Source organism: Galleria mellonella, unplaced genomic scaffold (assembly GCF_026898425.1).
Source record: "Galleria mellonella isolate WM207_F2 unplaced genomic scaffold, CSIRO_AGI_GalMel_v1 utg113, whole genome shotgun sequence".
NCBI lineage: Eukaryota > Metazoa > Arthropoda > Insecta > Lepidoptera > Pyralidae > Galleria > Galleria mellonella.
In genome coordinates this window covers 1,580,390-1,601,326 of record NW_026441975.1, presented here as the reverse complement: position 1 = coordinate 1,601,326, position 20,937 = coordinate 1,580,390, and the positions used below count along the sequence as shown (strand labels likewise).

At 31.1% G+C, this 20,937-nt stretch overlaps 2 protein-coding genes across 3 annotated transcripts; one reads left to right on the top strand and one right to left on the bottom strand.

Moving 5' to 3' along the window:
* The first annotated feature begins 6,326 nt into the window (after positions 1-6,326).
* Positions 6,327-9,092, top strand: LOC113513056 (pancreatic lipase-related protein 3-like). 2 transcript variants are annotated; one of them, XM_026897042.3, is made up of 5 exons: positions 6,327-6,450; positions 7,226-7,600; positions 7,874-8,116; positions 8,354-8,476; positions 8,639-9,092. In XM_026897042.3, the coding sequence occupies exons 2-5, from the start codon at positions 7,267-7,269 to the stop codon at positions 8,797-8,799; spliced, it is 861 nt and encodes a 286-aa protein (XP_026752843.3). In that variant the 5' UTR covers positions 6,327-6,450; positions 7,226-7,266; the 3' UTR covers positions 8,800-9,092. The 2 variants fall into 2 exon arrangements, with proteins under 2 accessions (XP_026752843.3, XP_052749307.1); XM_052893347.1 differs by having other exon boundaries at positions 6,329-6,450; positions 7,874-8,112.
* A 142-nt stretch (positions 9,093-9,234) lies between these two features.
* On the bottom strand, positions 9,235-19,533 carry LOC113513054 (uncharacterized). The gene is made up of 6 exons (XM_052893071.1): positions 19,391-19,533; positions 16,035-16,261; positions 15,460-15,665; positions 14,165-14,306; positions 12,117-12,228; positions 9,235-11,372 (listed from the first exon to the last, which is right to left on the bottom strand). The coding sequence occupies exons 1-6, from the start codon at positions 19,531-19,533 to the stop codon at positions 11,147-11,149; spliced, it is 1,056 nt and encodes a 351-aa protein (XP_052749031.1). The 3' UTR covers positions 9,235-11,146.
* Positions 19,534-20,937: the final 1,404 nt, after the last annotated feature.

Here is a 20,937-nt window from a genome sequence, read left to right as displayed (position 1 = left end):
TACTTTTTTGTAGACAACTGCTTTAATACTCGTAAAATCTATCGCGACATACTCATTAAAACAATTTTTACTGTTTGGTGAACTAGTGCGTCAAACCATACTTCGGTTTTCATAGTATATTTATCATAATATTAATAGTACTAAATTTATATTATAAAATTGAAAATATAAGTGAATCATAGGTAAATATTGATTCAGAACGAGCAGAACTTTGCTTTGCGAATTAATAAAAGAAAAAAAAAAACAAAATAAAGTAAATTTGACAGTGGTGACAAAACAAATTAAAAATCTGAATTTAAAATGGTAGTTGTTATATCAGCCATTTATTGTCCACTGTTGAACATCGTCTTATGGAGAATGAGGAAGGTTTTGCTAGTAGTTGCTAAGCTTTACAGGCGGATTGGCAACCACAGTTTGTCTTTTGGAACCACAGTTTGCAACAAATAAAAACGAGAACTTTTTAATTTTGGATGACTCCTTTTGCATTTAAAAAACGAGAACTTTTATATATATATATATATATATATATATATATATATATATATATATATATATATATATATATATATATATATATATATATATATATATATATATATTTTATTAAATAATTAAAAATTTATTTTACAAAATCCTTTTTTGGAATTGAAAGCCAATTTATAATTAGCGAATAAATAGCGAAATATACATACATACATGCACACAAAACTGTTGTAGAATATATCTTGCGTTACTAATATAGTACTTACATAATATACAAATAATATACTCATAAGTACTACATTAATATCGAAATATTGTTGAAGTTACTATGTATGACAACGTATACAGTATATTGCTATATGTATTCATACCACATACAAGTACAACCTTAATAATAATCAATGGTCATGATTGCAGCGTTTTAACGGTTGGACAATTTTAAAATGTATTATAGTAGTGCATAATTATAAAGCCATTAGGCGTTTTTTTATCATTTAAGGGAACTATTGTAAGATTCGTAGGTAATAGTTATTCACTTATAAGCCTTGAAATAGATTCACTGTTAGTTTGCACTTTCAATTTAAAATTATATTTACGAGTAGTATAGCTTGTTTTAATAGAATTTAATGAAAAGCAAATAAGCAAGTACTGTCAAAATTATCATAGAATCTTACTAGGTAAAATTAGTAACAAATCTTTCAAATATTCTGTGGAATATATTATGAATGATACTGAGATTTAACTGAATAAAATTTTATCCAAAGATAATGTCATAAAATATAGATAAAAGTTTTTTTTAACAAGATATATCTAGAGGATCTGAGTGAACTTCTTTTATTAACAATTTTAATTATTACAGAGCAAAAATAATTATTGTAGTTAACAGTGTTTTTTCCACCAATGAATACACAAAAATAAGTTTTAAACTAAATAACACCATAGGTACATATATGACTAACTTACGAAATAAAATTAATTTAATACAATCACCAGGTTTCAACATTCAATTAAACCAAAATTATTAAAAAAGCAGAAGAAGTCAACGGTCTGTTCTTGTATAAATTACAAGTATGAATAATTTCTGTGTAGTACGAATTAAAATCTTCGTCGTATTAAGACGATACCAAGGTCATCAAATTATAAAAAGTATTAATAAAAACTGAGTATGTCCACTATTAAACTACTTGCCACGATGACGGCAGATCGCGTGTTTAATAAGAATTGTTATTAAGGAACCAAACTGAACCAACGATTCTTATTTTTATATTTTCTAAATATAATCGAAGTAGTTAGGCTCTTTTGAGTCTAGGTGTATAAGATCAAAATATTACAGGTAACACATTTGCGATATATACTCATATTTAATTCTATTTCTAAGAAGCCCGTTTCGGAGAAAAAAGAAACTGCCTACATCATTTCCTATACCTAACAAAATTACTTAATTAAGTATTAAAATTGACTCATTAATAATTCATCATCATGACATGTTGAAATCTCTAGGTCGGTACGCACGTCTATTTACAACATTTTGAACTAAGATTATATAGATAGAGCATTGAGTCTCAAAAACGGGTCAACTTTTTGTCAGTTAATTGTCAACTTAGCTGACGCGTTTTTTTTTCAGTGTTTTATATATTTACGCACACAATGTATCTAGACGTATTTAATTATTTAATAAATAAAAAGACATTTTACGTTTTAAAAAGATGCAAAAATTATAAAACAAAATAAATATAGAAGTTATAAAGGAATCGCTTATGATCATTTATCACGCAAAACTGTACGAAAAAGTTGAGCCGCTTTTCTTAAAGTATTTGTATGGAGACACTCTATATATAATCTAAAATTTTAAAAGGAGCTCAAGTCTTATTTAGAAATATATTAAGAAGCAAAATTCGTTATCAATTTCTACAAAAATAACTTAGTTTAAATGAAAGATGAGTCAAAATATAACACAGTGCACTCAGATTGCCTGCTCTCAGTTATCTACAATGTACATAGGGTTAGATTTATACTCAAATCGATTAATCTGTTCAAAGAGCTAAGTAATTGCTTACCTTACGTTTCGCGCAGATTCCTTTGTATTCCGTTGTATTTATTCTACTATCACAACGTTTGTTGGCCATAAGTACCTACTTTCCCTTTGTGTTTAAATGTATACTTTTTAGATTATACATCCATAGAAATAGATAAGTTAAATTTCACAATATGGAGATACCGCAAGAACGCGTTATTTGATATATTGTTCAGTTATATAATTGCAAAATCGCACCCAAATATCTCATTTTATTCTCCAGTAAGTTCTAATGGTTGTGTGGTAAAAGGTCAGCACGAAATCAATGACAGCACTATAGCTGTAGCAAAATTCTATTTAGATAGACACGCGAAAAACAAATCTTTCTGTATCTATAAACCTATATATTATCGCTACTACATGCATGATTAGATCTAAACAACAACATCCGATATCTCACTCTTTTTCATGTCTCTATCTCATATTTTTTATGAATAGATTCGCCACTTATCTAGACAAGCTGGTCTAATACAATCCGAATTTAAACACGAACAACAATAAAATCGATTTGCGGATGTAAATAATTTTGATGTCAGAAAAAAAGTTATACTCATTATAAAAATAATTATTCAATATTTTTTTTACATATTACCTGTCAGGTTTCGTTTTATGGGAAACCCATCAAGTGCCTACAATCAACACCATTGATACCAGAAAAAATGCATTGTATACCTTTTATAATATAAATACGTAGATACCTATTTTTTATATTACTAAATATTATATTACATAATAATATACAACATATACATACTCGTAGTTGCAGATACTTTAAGTACACAATTAAAGTCATTCAATAGTCAACTTTAACATACCGATGTGTAGCGGAACAAATTGTTGAATGTTATAAAGAGATAACAATCTCGATGCTTCGTAACTATTGTAGCTATGAACTTGTTTTATTTTTACAATATTTCACAGAATATTGTCTTTAACTGGTGAATAAAAAAAAATTTTGTTATGAACTCGATTCTAGATGCCACCAATATGTGATGATTCATTTATTTACTTTATACTTTATTGTACATAATAATAATACATAAAAAATATGACAGAGGTAAGAAAATGTACAAAGGCAAGCTTAACTCTAAAAGAGTTCTCTTCCAGTAAAGTCAGAGTTTGATAACGAAATTTTGTATTAACAAGATTTGTTACCAAACTAATCCATTGTTTTACTTAATAAATTACTCATTATAAATAACATATAAACAATAAGTCCCATCTATATTTATGACTTGATTTTAATCAAATTTTATAATTCATTAATTCCAAATTTGCTGCAGAAAAGTTTTGCTTTGCCTTTAAAATTTCATCAATTTACTTAATAAGGCACCTAAGTATGACGAAGTTACTTTATAATGACTTTTCTATTACAAATACCTCTTTCATTACTTTTAAAATTTGCATGGATTAAGCGGAATATTACTAGTTATTAATTTTTCTACGAAAATTTTGCATTTTAATCATGAGACTGTAGATAGTACCTAAATCTAAGTGCATTGCAAAAAAATTGCTAATTGTATGTATAAAGACCTTGGATATCAGACTATGATTATCTACTACTATGTAATCGACTTAATCATTGCAATTATTATACAAAATAAGAACAATTAAGTTATATTAAATTACCAGCCAATCATCGTGCCAATTTAAATAAAAAAAATCATTTTCCGATTTTTGGTTCTAAGCAGGCGTAAAACAAAAGAATTTACTTGGGAGTCTTTTTGAGTAAATTTCGATTCGGAGATCTCCTTTAAATTAACAGTTATTTTTTTATCGTACCTATTTACTACTAATCTCTGGGATAATTCTATTGCTAGCAATATTTAAATGATAAGTTCTGACCCCGATAAGTCAGTTCACAGTTCCCTTAGAAAACCACCGCGTTAAATTCCTAGAGAATTGGTCTGACTTCATCCTTGTGTGTCATTACTCATTGCTATCCCACCAGGCGGGATTATCATTCTACTGACATCCATAAAAAGCTTTAACAGTGTCCTACAGCTTTATCCGCGTGTATTGACAGTGAGGGATAAAAAATGCTTTATTTACACTTTTAAAATAATAGTGTTACACATACAGGCAATTAGTATAAGTAACACATTGGCTTTAATGAATAAATATTACTGGACATATTTTTAATGGATGTCAATGGAATGGTAACATCGCTTGTGCGTGTGTTTACGCTGGCGGGGCACCAGTGAGGGATGATAGATGAGATGAAAAGGCAGGTCAGTTAACCTATCGTGACGAATACACCAGGAATTTAGCACGATGGTTTCCAGAGAAGACCACGTGCAGGTGGACCTGACAGGGTATATTGTTAGCAATGGGACTGGTAATCTGCATTATTAACAATCCCTTTCTCTTCTACCTGACAAATTAAACAGCTTTCTAGTCCTATACTAAGCAGATCTTGTACTATAAATACTAGAGACCTGGCACAAACAGTAATAGAGCGGCCTAGGTAATTTGTTTAAAAAAATAATTGGAGAAACAAGAAGAGGTCCCACATCCGCATCACCGTAATAAGAGAGAAGAAAGAAGACCACGTCTTACCCTAATAAGGATAGAGCTTAAACCCAGTAACTCGAGGTAGTTGTCCCCGAAGTTGATGCCGGTGTAAAGGTGTCCGCTCCGAAGCCTCCACTTAACTCTCCCACCATGAGGGTCAGAAGACCGGTCGACTTTTCACTATTCACTGCTGAAGTCTTATAAATATAATAAATTACAATAAAAAATTTCATATGTGTTAATCGAGGTGGTCCATCATTCTACCAAACATTATAGTCTATCCAGATCCAGTCTTTTAAGCCAAAATTAATATCAAATTCATCCAAAAGCCTTTACAAACGTTCATCACCTTTATAATGTTGTGTTCATATTGGCATAGTCTATATATTATGTAGTTGTTTTGTATGGTGGGATGTGAGTAGAGATTTCATATCTCTGATAGGCTTTTGTTAGTATGATACTATTTTTTATTTATATAGTGAGATGAGTGTTGGTAAGTCAAATTTCATAATGTAAATATTTCTAAAAACCGACTAAATTTTCCTATCAATTTAATGTAGAAATATTGAAATCAAACTTATAATTAGAATCGGGAAGTGTTGAAATACGAAATATGATAATGAATTTTAAGTAATTTCAAAAATGAATAGGTTCTTAATTTACCTACCATTTTACGTATAATTGTATGTTAAGCCACATCTTCGCCAATAGTGCTCCGATTTAAATATTTCTTTATATATTCTGTAGAGTTTATATCTGGGTTAGTCCTTTATAAATTTTGTCATTATTGGCGTCGAAAGATTTTATATTAATAAATTTTAAAATTATTAAATGATCTAGACATTAGAAAATTCGGAGGTTTTAGTTCGGATTCGATCTTAGATACACTGACAGTAGTTAAGTATTCCAATATATTAGATTTTTTAAAAATAATTATAATATCATGAAGCTTGTATTACCTGGTTTTGTTGAGTTTGGAAACAAGCACTATTGAATGGAATTTTTTTTCATTACTGTATAAATCATTAATGAATCATTTAGAAAGTTAAAAAATAAAACAGATAAAAAGAAATCTTTCAAATTTGAAATTTCAATCTCTTTATTATTTCAGCTAAGCCATTTATACAACTGGCGTTAATATACATTTTATAATCGAGAGCAGTATATTATTAAGGCGAGCTTTGCTCGATACATAATCGAGAGCAGTGCACCGTTAACTGTTTCCCGCTTTTACTCTCCTCTCAATATCTCATCAAATTTAGCTGCAACACCTGTTTATACTCAAAATAATGCCAAATTCAGCATTAGCTCCTTAATAGAGGCAGCTTTCCCTTCTTTAGAGAAATTTTACCCTAAGTTCAACAGCGGATCAAACCGATGTAAGTAATTAAATGTATTAGCTAATACTACATTTTCTGAGTATTCAACATTCAGTTTTTATACAGAATGTAATTCAAATCATCTTAAAAAGATGCTATGCCATGAAGAGAGTTTTCTGCCAGTGAAATTGAACATTTTTCTCAAAGGAATACGAGTTAAAACATAATATTAAAATAGGAAGTTTCTTCGTGAAATAAATTGTTTTATGTGAAAATAATTTATTTTTAATAGAATAAAGAATTTAGATTTCACTTTATATCGTCAATTATATAAGTTTCTATATTTATAATTAGAAATATTATAATAAAATCATCAGAATTTCGCCTTCTAACTCAGTGAAATTATTCTGAAACATGTGCAAATCGTAGTCTTAGTTTACCGTTAGACGTTGTTAATTGAGTGTTCTGAGATTGGCAATCATGAAATTGCAAATCACACAAATGCTTGTTTGTTTCCTTAATTACTACCTACATTAGATATTTAATCCGATAGATTAAATATCTAATGTAGATATATTCACTTCTATTATATTGCTTGCTTTAACAGATGTTGATAGAAGTATTAGAAAGCGTTTACCAAAATATGTCAAAAATTATATAGCATTTTACCTTATTCAGAATTATTATAATAAAAATGTAGCTACTGTAAGAGAAATACATTTTATTTTAATATCATAATTTAAATCCATCGTATAGGTCGTCAGCTTATCTGCCGTTCAAATTGCATAAAGTTTATACAAAAAACATTTTTTAATGATTTATTATCTAATTACAGGCGAAACATTTAAAACTTTCTTTGGACTTACTTATGAGCAGATGCAAGAGAAAAATATTACGGGATTTTATGAATCACTCAGCATAGATTTAATAACTAAAGACGGAAATATAAAATACAATTTATCGGCTTCCAAACACCTGACCAAATTGTTGGGCAATGCAAAACAAATTATCGTTCTTATACACGGATTTTTAGAAAGTTCTGATGGAGTGATGGTCCAAGGATTGGCTCCAATGTTGCTAAAGCAAAAGGGATTATTAGTTTTAGCGCTTGATGGAAGAAAAGTAATCAATCTGGAATATTTTCGTTCATCAACATATGCTAGATTTATGGGTGAAAAGCTTGGAATCTTTTTAGGAGATATTATAAAAGGTAATTTCTATTTTTGTCTGTCTATAATTTCTTTGAACTCATTTCTATCTATTTATAGAGATCATTGTTATTTTTTTATTATTACTTACTTATTTTACTGCAATTGATTGACGTTAAATCAAACAGACTACATATAAAAGGTTATAATTTGATAGATGAACCACAAAAGGATATAGATACTATCAAAATAGAATCAGAAACTATGCATTTTATTTTGATGAATTAGCAATCGAAGTACATTACTATTTTTCAATAGCTATCAAATCTTTGCAGCTGGCCAAGACCCGTCAAAGATTACTCTAATTGGTCACAGCTTAGGTGCTCACATTGCTGGTATTACTGGACAAAAGGTATATCAGACTACTAAAAAAAAGGTAGCTCGTATCGCTGCTTTAGATCCTGCTGGACCTTGTTTTGGAAACGCCAGTTCAGTGAATAGATTGAACAAAGAGGATGCAGAGTACGTCGATGTGATACATACGAATGCAGGAATCTTGGGACTAATAGAACCTGTAGGTAAATAATGCAGTACTGTTTTATATATATTTAATTTGAATACTGTTATCCTGATAAGATGCACTTTTTGTTAGTTCTCTTAGAGTATAGAATAGTTTCGGCTAGCGCTCGTATAAGAAAGATTAAAATACCGGGCGTTGCTTTCTCATTCCATTTCTATTTATAAATTTAATTGCCACTTGTTTAGATACTACTACTAGTTAAAAGTTAATATATTCTGAATAATGCTGCTTTCAGGCCATAAAGATTTTTATGCCAATGGTGGAAAATCTCAACCAGGATGCCTGCTGTCAACCTGCGACCACACTCGAGCGTGGCAGCTCTTTGCTGAATCTCTCAACGCAACTAATAATTTTCCTGGTAAGTTGTAGAAAATGAAAAAGTTTAACTGTTTCTTTGTTTTGTTCTTGGCATCATTAAAAGTTCAACTAATCATTAGGAAATACAAAAAAATATGGACCATTTTTTATTCCGGTATTATAATATTCACGAATTAAAAAAAAAATCTGTGTTCCTTTTCAGCTCGTAAATGTGAAAATTGGACAGCATTCAAAGAGGGATTGTGTACTAAAAATGAAGTGGCTTTTATGGGCATTAACTCTAAATCTGGCAAGCCTGGACTTTATTTCCTTAATACAGCGTCCTCGTCACCTTACGGATTAGGGCCAGCTGGCAGCGGATAAATAAAAAATATTTTACACATTTTAACAAGCTGAGAGCCCGCTTAATGGAAAGAGATAATTTCCGTATTCTTTAGATAGGAACAGCTCTATGGATGTTACATAATTTATGTGTTGCTATTTTTAGTAACTAAAGAATTTATGCCTGTTATTTCACGGTTATATCCTTTTAGAGCAGAACACAGTAATGTGTACACAACTGCTTCATGGCACTAACATGTTTTTAGTACTACCACGTAGCTAATCTACATCCTTATTTTATAAATCATGCAAATATATAAATTAATTAAACTATATTCCTTCTCCGTTATTGTCATCTAATTAGTGCAGTTCTCTGCTTTCTGCATCTATTTACTTCTGTTTCTTTTAAAGATCATAGTGTCATCTAGAGAGACGTGGACACACGGAACATTTTCATATTCACATATATGGTTTTAGTAAACAAGAGAAAGTTTCTAGGCTGCCTTGCTTAATATAATTTATCGAATAACGGATTTACATTTACTTTGAAACATAAAGCAAATGAAAAATTCTGATGTTCAGACTGAAATTTGATTTTAGGATTTTTAGGCCTGTCAAAGCATTGCTAACGGTATACGCTGGCGGAGTATTAGTGGTGGATGATAGGTGACAATGAAAAGGCAAGTCAGTTCTGCAATCAAGAATTTAGCATGATGTTTTCCAGGGAGGACCACGTGGAGGTCAATCTGACAGCTGGCAATAGGGCTAGTAGTCCGCAATACTAACAATACTCCCCCCCCCCCCCCAAAACGTATTAACATTCTGCAACTTATATTGAGTTTTACTCTATATTTCAAACTCTTCGTGTTTAAATGCCTCAATAAATTCAATATCGTGGAATTTATATAAGTGGATTCCAGAACTCCAAGAATATTAATAGATATTTTACTTTGTATCAGAAGAAAGATGTTTTCGAGCAAATTCAAATTGTACATTGAAATATTGGAAATATATTTCTTTCAGATTAGACCCTTGGATGTAAATATAATTATTTTTTATAAAACTTGGAGTAGCAAAAAAGCTAACGGTTCACCTAATGGAAAGTGATAACCATCACCTATAACATAGATTATAATATTATACTAGATGAAATACTACCACGTCCATGTCGCGTTATGTCAATCATGAATTATTATTTCTAAAGTCTGAAACATTATGTTCTCTACCTTATATATATCTTATTCTTTACCTTAGAAATACAGAATTAATGTAAGCGTAGCTAGCAACAACAATAACAATTGTTATTGTAAGCCATGTAAGCAGATGAAATATATACAGTCTGACTTCATTTGGTAAATATTATATTAGTTTCCAAAATACTTTATAATTTGAAGACGAAGGTCTTTAAATAGTAAGTGTTGCCAGTGATGGCCTACAGAACGAAAACATGGTCCTACTCGTTTGACCGTATGCAGAAGCTTCAAGTTGCTCAGCGAAGAAGCCTGTGCTCGGAGTTTCTTTGCTTGATAGAAACTGAAATGAGAATTTTCGCAGAAGAACCAAAGTGACCGACATAGGCCGAAGGATAAATAAACTGAAGTGGCAATAAGCTGGTCATATAGTTCGATATAGCTCGAAGAATCGACTACTGATGGGAAAGACAAGTTCTGGCGACTCCCACTAGATGGAGCAACGACCTCAAATACATTGCAGGAAGTCAGTGGATGCAGGTGGCTCGAGACTGTTTCTTATAGCAGTTTATGGGGGAAGTCTATGTTTAACAATGGACAATTAATGATTGATATGATGATGATGATGAATGATATAATATATTAATGTTTTAATTGCTAAGATCTCACCTGGCGAGTTTGGTAGGTTGTCTCAGCAGTGTTTCGCGTTTCGCGTGACATTACCATTTTGTGAGTACGCAGGGACCAATGTTATTGGTCGATGGATGGGCAGCAGCGTCTCTCTTAAAACATCTCCTAAAGGCCTAACTGCGGTTGCCAACTGGACTGCCAAACGTGGTAACTACTGGCAAAACTCGTAACGACTGACGTGGTATATATAGTTTAAGGTATGATGTGGAACTTTGGAAAGATATTTCGTATCTTTTTTGGTTAATAATGATTTTGAATATTAAATTACTCAATAAAAATGTTTTCTAATATATTTGGGTGTTTGATACTCATTAATGCATAAATAGTCGAATATGTATACTTTGTTTTAACATAGATAATAATATTGGTAGTCATATATTTATGGAAAATAAACACGGTATACCATACTTATAAAACAACACTAATATATATTTCAAATAACAGTACTTTAACAATATATTAGTATTTTAATAATTTTAAATTCAACTCATTAGATATACAACTAAAGTTTAATTTACATATGGCCACAGTCTGTTTCGATTGTAATGCCATCTTTCTCCTAACATGATTACAATAGATAAAACATAAGAGAAACCTAAAATTAAGTATGGTGTGGATACATGTGTAAAATCGAGGCTGATAGGGGGCGCACCAAAACAACTTGATAACGTGTACTGAAGTGTTTTGTGGAATGTAAAGCGATGTATTAATCCCAATTCATGAAGTCGCGATATACTGTAATAAAGAAATGGCATTTTATCAACAAGCTGGATACTGCATTAATTTTAATTTATTTATATTTCCTATTTAAGAGCTGTGCTCTTGTCGGTGGAGCTTTTGCCACTTACTACGATTTTCAGCGAGTCTCTTCATCTTTTGATATGACACAACACCAACTCAGGTTATAGCGAGATATGGGCAGCAGCGTTCCTCTTAAGACATCTACAAAGCCTGCGCTTGGCAATTGGGCCGCCAAGAGTGGCAACTAATAGCAAAAGCCCTCAAGGGTCAAGCTTATGTTCAGCGATAGACAGTTAAAGACTGATATGATGATGATGTAATATCAATAATGTTGTTCATAACTGTAGGCAACGGTATCTCTTTCTCTTACAAAGCGATAGCTCAACGATAGCTAATTATTAGATCTTTGTAATAGAAACAGCTCATTTGACATTATGAGTCGCATTAAAAACATAGTAATGTCAGAATCGAATTAGATTTTTTGTGTAATAAAATCTTATTCGAGACCAATTGTCTGTATGTTTATCATAAACATCTCCCTTCTGAATGAAATTTAGACGTAATGAGTATTATGTACTCCCGCCATTCTAAGACGAAAAAAGGTAACAATAGCTTACGAAAAAAAGAAGTTTTATTTGGTCTCATATATTGAGGTTAAGGGCAAAAGAAAAAAAATCTTATTTACATTCTAAATTCGATTTCAATTTTCTTTTTAATTTTTTTTTTCATTTTACGTACCCAATTTTGAAAAGCTCTTTGTGCCTGAAATTCTTTGAAGACACAATATATTTCTTTAGATCCGATAAAATATCTATTTCTATGAGTTCGCATATTTCTGTGTTGGAGAAACCTGAAACAATGAAGGCAAGGTGAAATTGGCATTGTTAAGGAAATTGTTGAACAGTCGAAGCCTTGTGTAAAGCGAAGCAGTAGTTTGCTCCAAGACAGAGATTTGTATTATACTCGTAAGTTGCAAGTCCGGCCCCATGTGAAATGCTGCTCTAGCCTGTGAGTGGAAACAACTGGATTCTAGCACGTTCATTTTAAATTACATAAGAGCTATGCTATAAGAAAAGTCAATATTGGAATAAACTACTTCTATTGATAATTATTAGCATACTAATTTAACAAAAAAAAAAAATTAATCCACTAACTGACTTTTGGACTTCTGCAAAATAATTTCTAGTTTAGTTTATTTTTTTTTTATTTCGAATTAAAAGAAACTTCAATATCATTACACAATTAGTAAAAATATTGCGCAAGATAACTATCATTATTATATACAACAAGTACCTAAATGGATTTTTGTTTTGTAGTAATAGGTACATTTGCTCCGCAAAAAAGTGGCTTCATTCGTCATCATACAACGCACATTGATGTATAAGAAAATAAACTAGTAGACACATTATTACATTGAAAAAAATTGATTTAGAATATCATTCCGTGTCATCATGTAATGACGTGAAAATTGTTTGCGCATTGTAATAAATAGTATTCTACATTTCAAAAAACAGCTACTACAATTATTACAAAACTAAAATGAACCACCGTGAGAGCAAATCTTATCGATTGCAAAAAGAATTGTAAAAATCTGTTCTGAATTGGCATAGTAAATTAGCTACAAAAAATATTTTTATATTTTTACTTTTAAAAAGTCACTTTTTTACCACTGTAGTGCCAAACAAGCATACGGCTCACTTGACGGCGCGTTGCCGACTTTGAAAAAGCGTTTTTACACCTCTTTGGAAAAACCCCATGCCGTATTCACTTAAGAAAACTTCGAGTTCATTCGTGACCGAACCGTCCGTAGAAGAATTTGTCTCTGAAACTGCACTGACACTCACTTTAAAATATAGATAGATCTCTCTTCATTGTTTTTTTCTAAAAGATTACAATAGTAAACTTATTATAAGATACAAACAATAACAAGAAATAAACACAGTGAGAAAACAATGGATGGTCTTATCGTTATCGAGAGGAGAAATAAATAAATATAAAATATAATAAATGTAATTAATTAATTACATTATTTAATTCAATAGGTACATATAGAAACTGAATGTTGTATAACTAAATTTTTTGTTGATAAAAGAATATTTTTTATTCAAGTAAACATAATTAAAAATATGTTTGAATAGTCATTTTTTGTGATTCTACAGCAACTTAACGGCAACTATTATGGTTTTGCCTTCACTATTTTCATTTATAAGTAGTCTTACGGTAAAGCAAACTCCAGTTAATTTTAATTAGTGCACACTAATGAGCAATTATTTAATCTTCACTTTATATAGGACACCGCCATCTTTAAATAAATACCATACGCTCTTTTCTTAAATGTACTTAAATACGTATGTATTTAAATATGGAAATTGTTGACTATTATATCTATAACTATTTACTCTCATGGCTATAACATTAATTATAATATACTTTCTATACCATAAATAAATCATGTACGTTTTTTCCCATGATTATACCTATTTGTAACTATTTTAATTATTTTAATTCGATCTGTAACTATTACAAATAAAATAAAATAGTTTACATATTTTCATGCTTATTATGAATTAAAAATGTTATTAATCACATTTATTATTATTTAGGTTATTATTAATTAAAAACAATTTTAATCAATTCATAATTTCCAAAAATAATTAAAAGCAAAAAACCTTTTCCTTTCGTAAATAATTGAATAACTTATATATGTTTTTATTATAATTTATTTAAATAATATCAGTTAAAAATTATATTAATTAATTATTATAATTTAATTAAAACGTACTTACTTTTATGAATTTCGCTGTACAAAGTGGTAAAGTCAGATAACAAAGCTGTCTTATTAGATCTCACTGCTTCTAATCCAGTGGATATATTCACGGTTACTAATTTCACGAAATCTAGAGAAATGGCTGTCTCGCAATCTGTTATCTAAATAAAGAAATTAATAATATATATATATATATAGTCTTTTTAACAGGATTTAATGAAAATGTAACCAAAAACACTCTAAATAATATTATCAAGTAACAAATCAGAATATTCAATCAATTATTTAATTTTTAGTATTTAATATTACTATTGGACACGAGAAGAATGTCATACAGTCGGTTTAATAAGTTATTTGTTTACGAGTACATTTGCATTAAGTTCTATTAAAACAGGAAAAAAAAATCGGCATTCTGTTCGTTGTTACTAATAGTTAATTAAATTAAAATATTTAAAGAAAGTATCTAAAAAGTCATAATAATGTTCAGTGTCTACTGTTAATTTATAAATCAACCCGATATACTATCGGATACTATAACATGAAGATAACTTGCCCAAAGTCTTCTCTTATTAGATGAGTCATGCAAACCTATGAAATTCAATAATAATGTAATCAATTATGTTATAACTCATTAATACCGACGAACATTTTGACCTTCTACTATTATCACTTGTTAATAGAATGCCATCATTCTATTAACAATTTTCCTTTTCTTACACTGGTTTACTGTGCATTTATTTTCGTAGTCGCATTTCACGTATCTTAAGATATAATCTTATGACAGTGATCCTGGGGATGACATGGATCTATTGTATTGTAACTCTATCATCATGTGGTGATGGAGTAACAATACAATACATCCATAAAGACAGAGTAAGAATACATGTGAGCACAACAGTAAAATAACTATTACAAAAATATATATCTGTACATGACATAAACATTTATTTATGTCTAATTATTATTTCTTGCACTTTCATGTACCAAATTCCATTCAAATCTCTTTAACCATTTAAACATGGAAATTACTGGCAATACTTCCTAAAGACTATGTTCTGCAGTGGACAGTTAACAATGGCTAATGGATAATAAATGGTGATTACTAAAATATGAAAAAGCATGCACTCGTCAGGTTTATAAGCTTGTACTAGTACTATAGTCTTATATTATCTGTACCAGTGGTCTTGCATTAGCAGGGGCCCCCGTATAATATGCAAATTAAAATCGCGCCCGTTCAAAATTTTTTGTTTACTCAGAAATATTAATTTCATATTTTACATCTAGTTATATGTATTTATAATTTTCAATACTTACGTTTCCATTTCCATGTATAATATTTTCTAATATGACACACTTATAGTCACTTTTACCCAAAGTCCCTAGATCCATATCGTAATCCTCGTCTATTACTAGCCGAGAGAGCAGGTTCGAAGTATAAAATGAGAAGATGACATAGGAAAACAAGAAAAACGTAAAGTATCCTATACGACGTGATGTGAATACTGATTCTACAGGGAATGCTGAAAAATGAAACCAATATTTTATTAATCTATTTTGTTATAAGAAAAACTTGAGAACACTAAACAAAGAACATATTACTAAAGGTAGACTTTGTACATATACACATATTTGCTTGGGTACATATATCCCATTTGTGTTTCTATCATGAAGTAGTTGTTTTTGCATGGTTGTGTTTCATTTTGAAGAGTTCTATATGGCAGTAAATTTACAGGGTACAAAGGCATAAGACCTTAGTCCTCAGGAATGGCAACGCATGAGGGGTATCATGGGCAAGACATGTTCATGTCTATGGGCGACGGTTACCATTTTCCATCAGGTGGGCCGTTAGCTTGTACGCCATTTTGGGTTGCATAAAAAAAGAAACTTACAATGTTGACAATATCCTCCGATTGCCAATAATATTTCTAGAAAAAAGCTGCATTCGATATGTCTCCCAAATATTCGATTCTCCCAACATACCAATAAATAAAACACTAGTGTAGCCACAATACACATTGAAAATAGGGAGAACCACAAGGGGGGCGTGAATGGTTGCCAGTAGAAGTCACTCATTACCAGCTCTGACTCGTAAGGGCGCCGAAGTAGAAAACCAAGTCTGCGGATACAAAGTAAGTGGAAATACTGAATTTAAAAATGTAAAAGTTGAAATGGAGATCCTTAGCAACCTTTAAAGAATCCATTCTTTCTACTAGAGAATCAATGTTTTTTTTTTAAAGAAATATAGATCGAAGTAAAATAAACAAATTTCAACCAGGAAGCTCCAATTTTTTATAATATGGAAATACTAACATGGTGCGTCCAGGTGTCATTTTTTTTATAATATACTAAATTCTTTGTAATTTTACTGCATATATTTATTTGAGAAAAATATTCAATTTCACCAATACCATATAAGAATGCTAATTTAGATATCATCCAATACGATAAGAATCCATCCATCCATAACATCCCATTTATATTACACTACATTTTTAAATGGGTGAATATGGAATGGTAACTCCGATAGTGCTATCGGTATACTCTGGCGGAGCACCAATGAAGGGTGATAAATGAAGATAAAAGCAGATTAGTTAGCCCATCGTGACGAATTCAACAAGAATTAACCACGATAGTTTCCAAGAGAAACCGCGTGGAGGTCGACCTGATAGGGTATATTGCTAGTAGTGGCGCAATTAGTATTACGCATTACTAACAATCCCTTTCCCCTGTATATCCAACTACTGGGACCGGATCTTTCGTCATAAAAGTAGGGCATAGCCTACACTGATTGTTTTTATTTCTGGGTCGTTTTCCCACATCTTTATGCTATGCAGATGCTAACCTGCTTGCCAAGCATGGCAACTACTGGCAAAACTCTCTTTATGAGAAAGGCCTATGTTCAGCAGTGGGCAGTTAACGGCTGAAATAATAAGCTTAGATAAAAACTATTGAAATAAGTTTTTAAAATAAAAGTGACTTCTTAAGGAAGGTACCATTTACTCCAGTTCACTATATCGCCATATTTACGAAATGGTGTTGTTATAGAATACTAAATGTATCTAAATCACTCGCGGTGGGGGGGGGGGGGGGTAGGGATTGTTAGTAATGGAGACTGAGAATCCCATTACTAGCTATTTACCCAACCAGGTCGACCTTCTCGTGGTTCTCCCTGGAAACTATCGTGGTTAATTCCTGATGAATTCATCATGATGGGCTAACCGGCCTGTTTTCATTCTCATCTATCACCCTTCACTGGTGTTCCGCCAGCGTATCCCGTTAGCGCAGGCGGGGTTTTTCATTTTCACCCATCAAAAAAAATCACTCGCGGGGTCGCCAGTGAGTCTCGAGTTTGACTTTATAGAATACCACTACTGATAGACTTAACGCTATATATAGCATTCTCTCCCAGTCAACCTCATTTTTCATTCTCACTTATCGTCCCTCATTACTACCACGCAAGTGTAAACCAATAGCACTGGCGGAGTTACCATTCTTTTTTCACTCATTAGAAAACTTACTAACTAAAGATTACAAAATTTAATATTCTTGTTAATGAATTTCCCGAGCAATTTTCAAGAAATCTTTTTAGTAAAGAACTTTTCTTGAGGAGTGCCGTGTGTACACAGTTTATACTCTGTCACTTGCGAGAAAGGTAACCACTTATAGTGTAACAATTAAATGATCCTGTAGATTTAATTCTTTTATCCTTACTGAACGTCCTAATGTTATAAATGTGAAAGTAAGTTTGTTTGTTACCTTTTGGCACCTTTACGGCTTAAGTTATCACTCATGAACCGACTTTACTAGAGGGAAACTTTGTACAAAAGTCGATTGCTTGAGTACCTCTGTCCCATTCGTGTTTCAACGGTAAAGCAGTTGTGTTTGTATGGCTGTGTTTCGGTTTGAAGTAATGGAATATGGCGTGAATTTGCAGAGTACAGGGAAATAAAACCTGAGTCCTGAGGAATATCAACGTGTGGGGGGTATCATGGGCGAACCAGTATACTTTGTTATGTCCATAGTACTACTTATGTCTATAGGCGACGATTACCACTTTACATTAGGTGGGTCGTCAGCTTGTTTGTCATTCTGAGTTGTATAATTTTTTTTTATAAATTTCTAAAGGACCAATCTAAGAGTGTATCTTTTAGAGAAAAAAAAAATTGAATTTTACAAATCGGTTCCATAATTCCTTCATTTAAAAGGAGTTATGATATAACAAACATAAAAATAATACAATCGAATTGAGAAAATCCTCCAATTTTAAGTCGGTTGAAAGAAATAAAGCGTTCCAAATACGTAAATACAAGAAAAATATATTTATTTGTTGTCGTTGGAATTAATTTACTTTCATACAGAACGTAGGTACGTACCTCCATGAGAAAATAGACTGCAATGGAAATATATTGTCCAGAAGCTCTCCTCTTATGCTAATCGGCCTCGTGTATATATCTACTGAATCGTTACGTAGAAGGGACAATGCGTAAGACTCCATATTTGGTTTAATTGGTATGTACGTTATACTAAAAAAAACAAACATATATATATAGATACAGAAACTGTAGTAGATATAGTGCGAGATGAAAACAAAAGTCGTCTGCATAGATACCGTTATGCTATTCTTTTGTTTCTGCTATCAACCAGCTTTGTATGACTGAGTTTAAAAAAAGTGAAAGTTGAAAAGTGCGAAATGGCAGTGATGTTACTGGGTACAGAGGCTTAATTAAGGGACGAAGGGATTGTTAGCAATGGATTGTAACAGCCACATTACTAGCAATATACCAATATATAGGCCAACCACTACACGGTTCTCCCTGGAAATCATCGTAGTTAATTCTTGTTGAATTCTTAACAATGGGCCAGCAATGGGCTTTCATCCTCACCTATTATCGATTACTGGCCCCATCAGCGTATACTAATAGCAAAGACGGGGTTACCATTCCGTTTTCATACATTAAAAAAAATGGCGCAGTCGCAACATGTTCGCCACAAAATACAATACGACCTTTACGGTACTCAATGTAAGTTACCAATCTTAAGGACTATTTTTATGAGAAAATTATTTGAAATAGTGAATGAAAGAATAAAATTTATTGCTAAAATGTGGTACATGGTAATATTAAAAAACATTACTAACATGCAACAGTTATTACAAAGTTATGACAAAATAAATCTTTATATGTGACTTATTTCTGCATTGATGATGCTGATGAACCTATCTCTAATATTTTAAAGATTAACTTACTTGAACTTGAACATATCGCGTAGTACTTCCACACACTTGCAACCAAACATACTGTGTCTCCATGTGGGATCTAATTTGATTGCATCTAAATCTGTATTGTCGTTACAATCGCGTAGAGTCGCCACTTTGATGATATCATTCATGTCAGAGTCTTTAGTATAAATTGTACAAAATTTTACGTTTGCGTCTATAATTTTGTATTAAAATGTATTTTTACGAAACCATCTGCTACAGGTACAATTAAATTTATCAGTACAAACCAAACGTAAATACTAATGGAATAATAATAATTAATTTTTGTTTAAATTCAAACGTGAGAGTCACAAAACGCAAAAGAAAATTAACCAAATATGTCCAACCGTTCTGAAGTTATGCATTTACTTTTATTCGGCAATTATTTTTTTTTTATTATACAGATAGATATTTTTTTATACAATTTAGAATGGCAAACAAGCTGATGACCCACTTGGTGGAAAGTGGTAACCGTCGCCTATAGACATGAGCAGTACTATGAACATAACAGAGAATACTGTTTCGCCTATGATACCCCCCATGCGTTGCCATTCCTAAAGATTGTGTTATTCTTTTGTAACCTGTAAATTCATTGCCCTTCATACCGAAACACAGAGTTTAAAATAAAAAGTACTGATGAAGTAATGAGTCTGAAAACATTGTAACGAAAAAAAAAATTTTAAACAGACTGTCATTTTCCTATTTCAAAGGAGATATGCATTTAATTATACTTTGGAAAAAGTAAATATACACGATAAATATAATAAGTGTGCATGTTTTTGTCATATAGTGAATCAGTTATTAATATAACTTTTAAATACTTTTAATTTTAAAACAAGATACATAATTAAAAATACCAAGAAACGCCTTCCTAATTGGAGGATCAACATTATTCTCTTGGGGATATTGTACTATGGTTAAGAAAAATATCTCCTTATATAAATGATATTTTTATAAATTCACAACTGTACATATATATGTACATACATATCTGTCACGCCTGTTTAAAAATGTGAGCGATATTATAGACTGTACGTTGAAATATTTAATATAATGAAACAATGGTTTTAAAGACAAATAACTATAATAAAAAAAAAAAAAACTACAGAAGACAGACTACGACAGCAAAAATGAGAGCAACGTGACAACTATAAAAAAAAAAAAAAAAACAAAAAAAGAATAAAAAATTTAAAAAAATCTATAAAACAACTAAGGAAGTTGCAACATTACCGACCCCGGGTGCAGAAATGCACAAATTCGGTCAGGTTAAACAAGAAATTAAAACTTAGGGTTTTACCTAACTTCTTGAAGGGTCGTCGAGCAAAACCGCTTACTGCTATACCTACCTATTTATTAGTTAATGTTCCTTAATTCAACATTAGATTGTCTAATCGTAATTATTTTTTTTTATACAAATCATAATTCTAAAATTAAGAAATCAAAATGTACGCGTAAGGCAATATCTAAGAATGGTTTTTGAATAATGATCAACTAGTTTTTAAGTGGTAATGGTTTTTAAAAATGTACCAAACAAT

Excerpts from the sequence above, each read along its gene's own strand:
- LOC113513056 (XM_026897042.3), top strand. The coding sequence starts at position 7,267 with ATGCAAGAGAAAAATATTACGGGATTTTATGAATCACTCAGCATAGAT. Across the intron at positions 7,601-7,873 it reads TTTAGGAGATATTATAAAAG|CTGGCCAAGACCCGTCAAAG; the intron begins GTAATTTCTATT and ends AAATCTTTGCAG. Across the intron at positions 8,477-8,638 it reads CGCAACTAATAATTTTCCTG|CTCGTAAATGTGAAAATTGG; the intron begins GTAAGTTGTAGA and ends GTTCCTTTTCAG.
- LOC113513054 (XM_052893071.1), bottom strand. The coding sequence starts at position 19,533 with ATGAATGATATCATCAAAGTGGCGACTCTACGCGATTGTAACGACAAT. Across the intron at positions 12,229-14,164 it reads GTACAGCGAAATTCATAAAA|GTTTCTCCAACACAGAAATA; the intron begins GTAAGTACGTTT and ends TCATTGTTTCAG. Across the intron at positions 11,373-12,116 it reads AAAGAGCTTTTCAAAATTGG|TATATCGCGACTTCATGAAT; the intron begins GTACGTAAAATG and ends TCTTTATTACAG.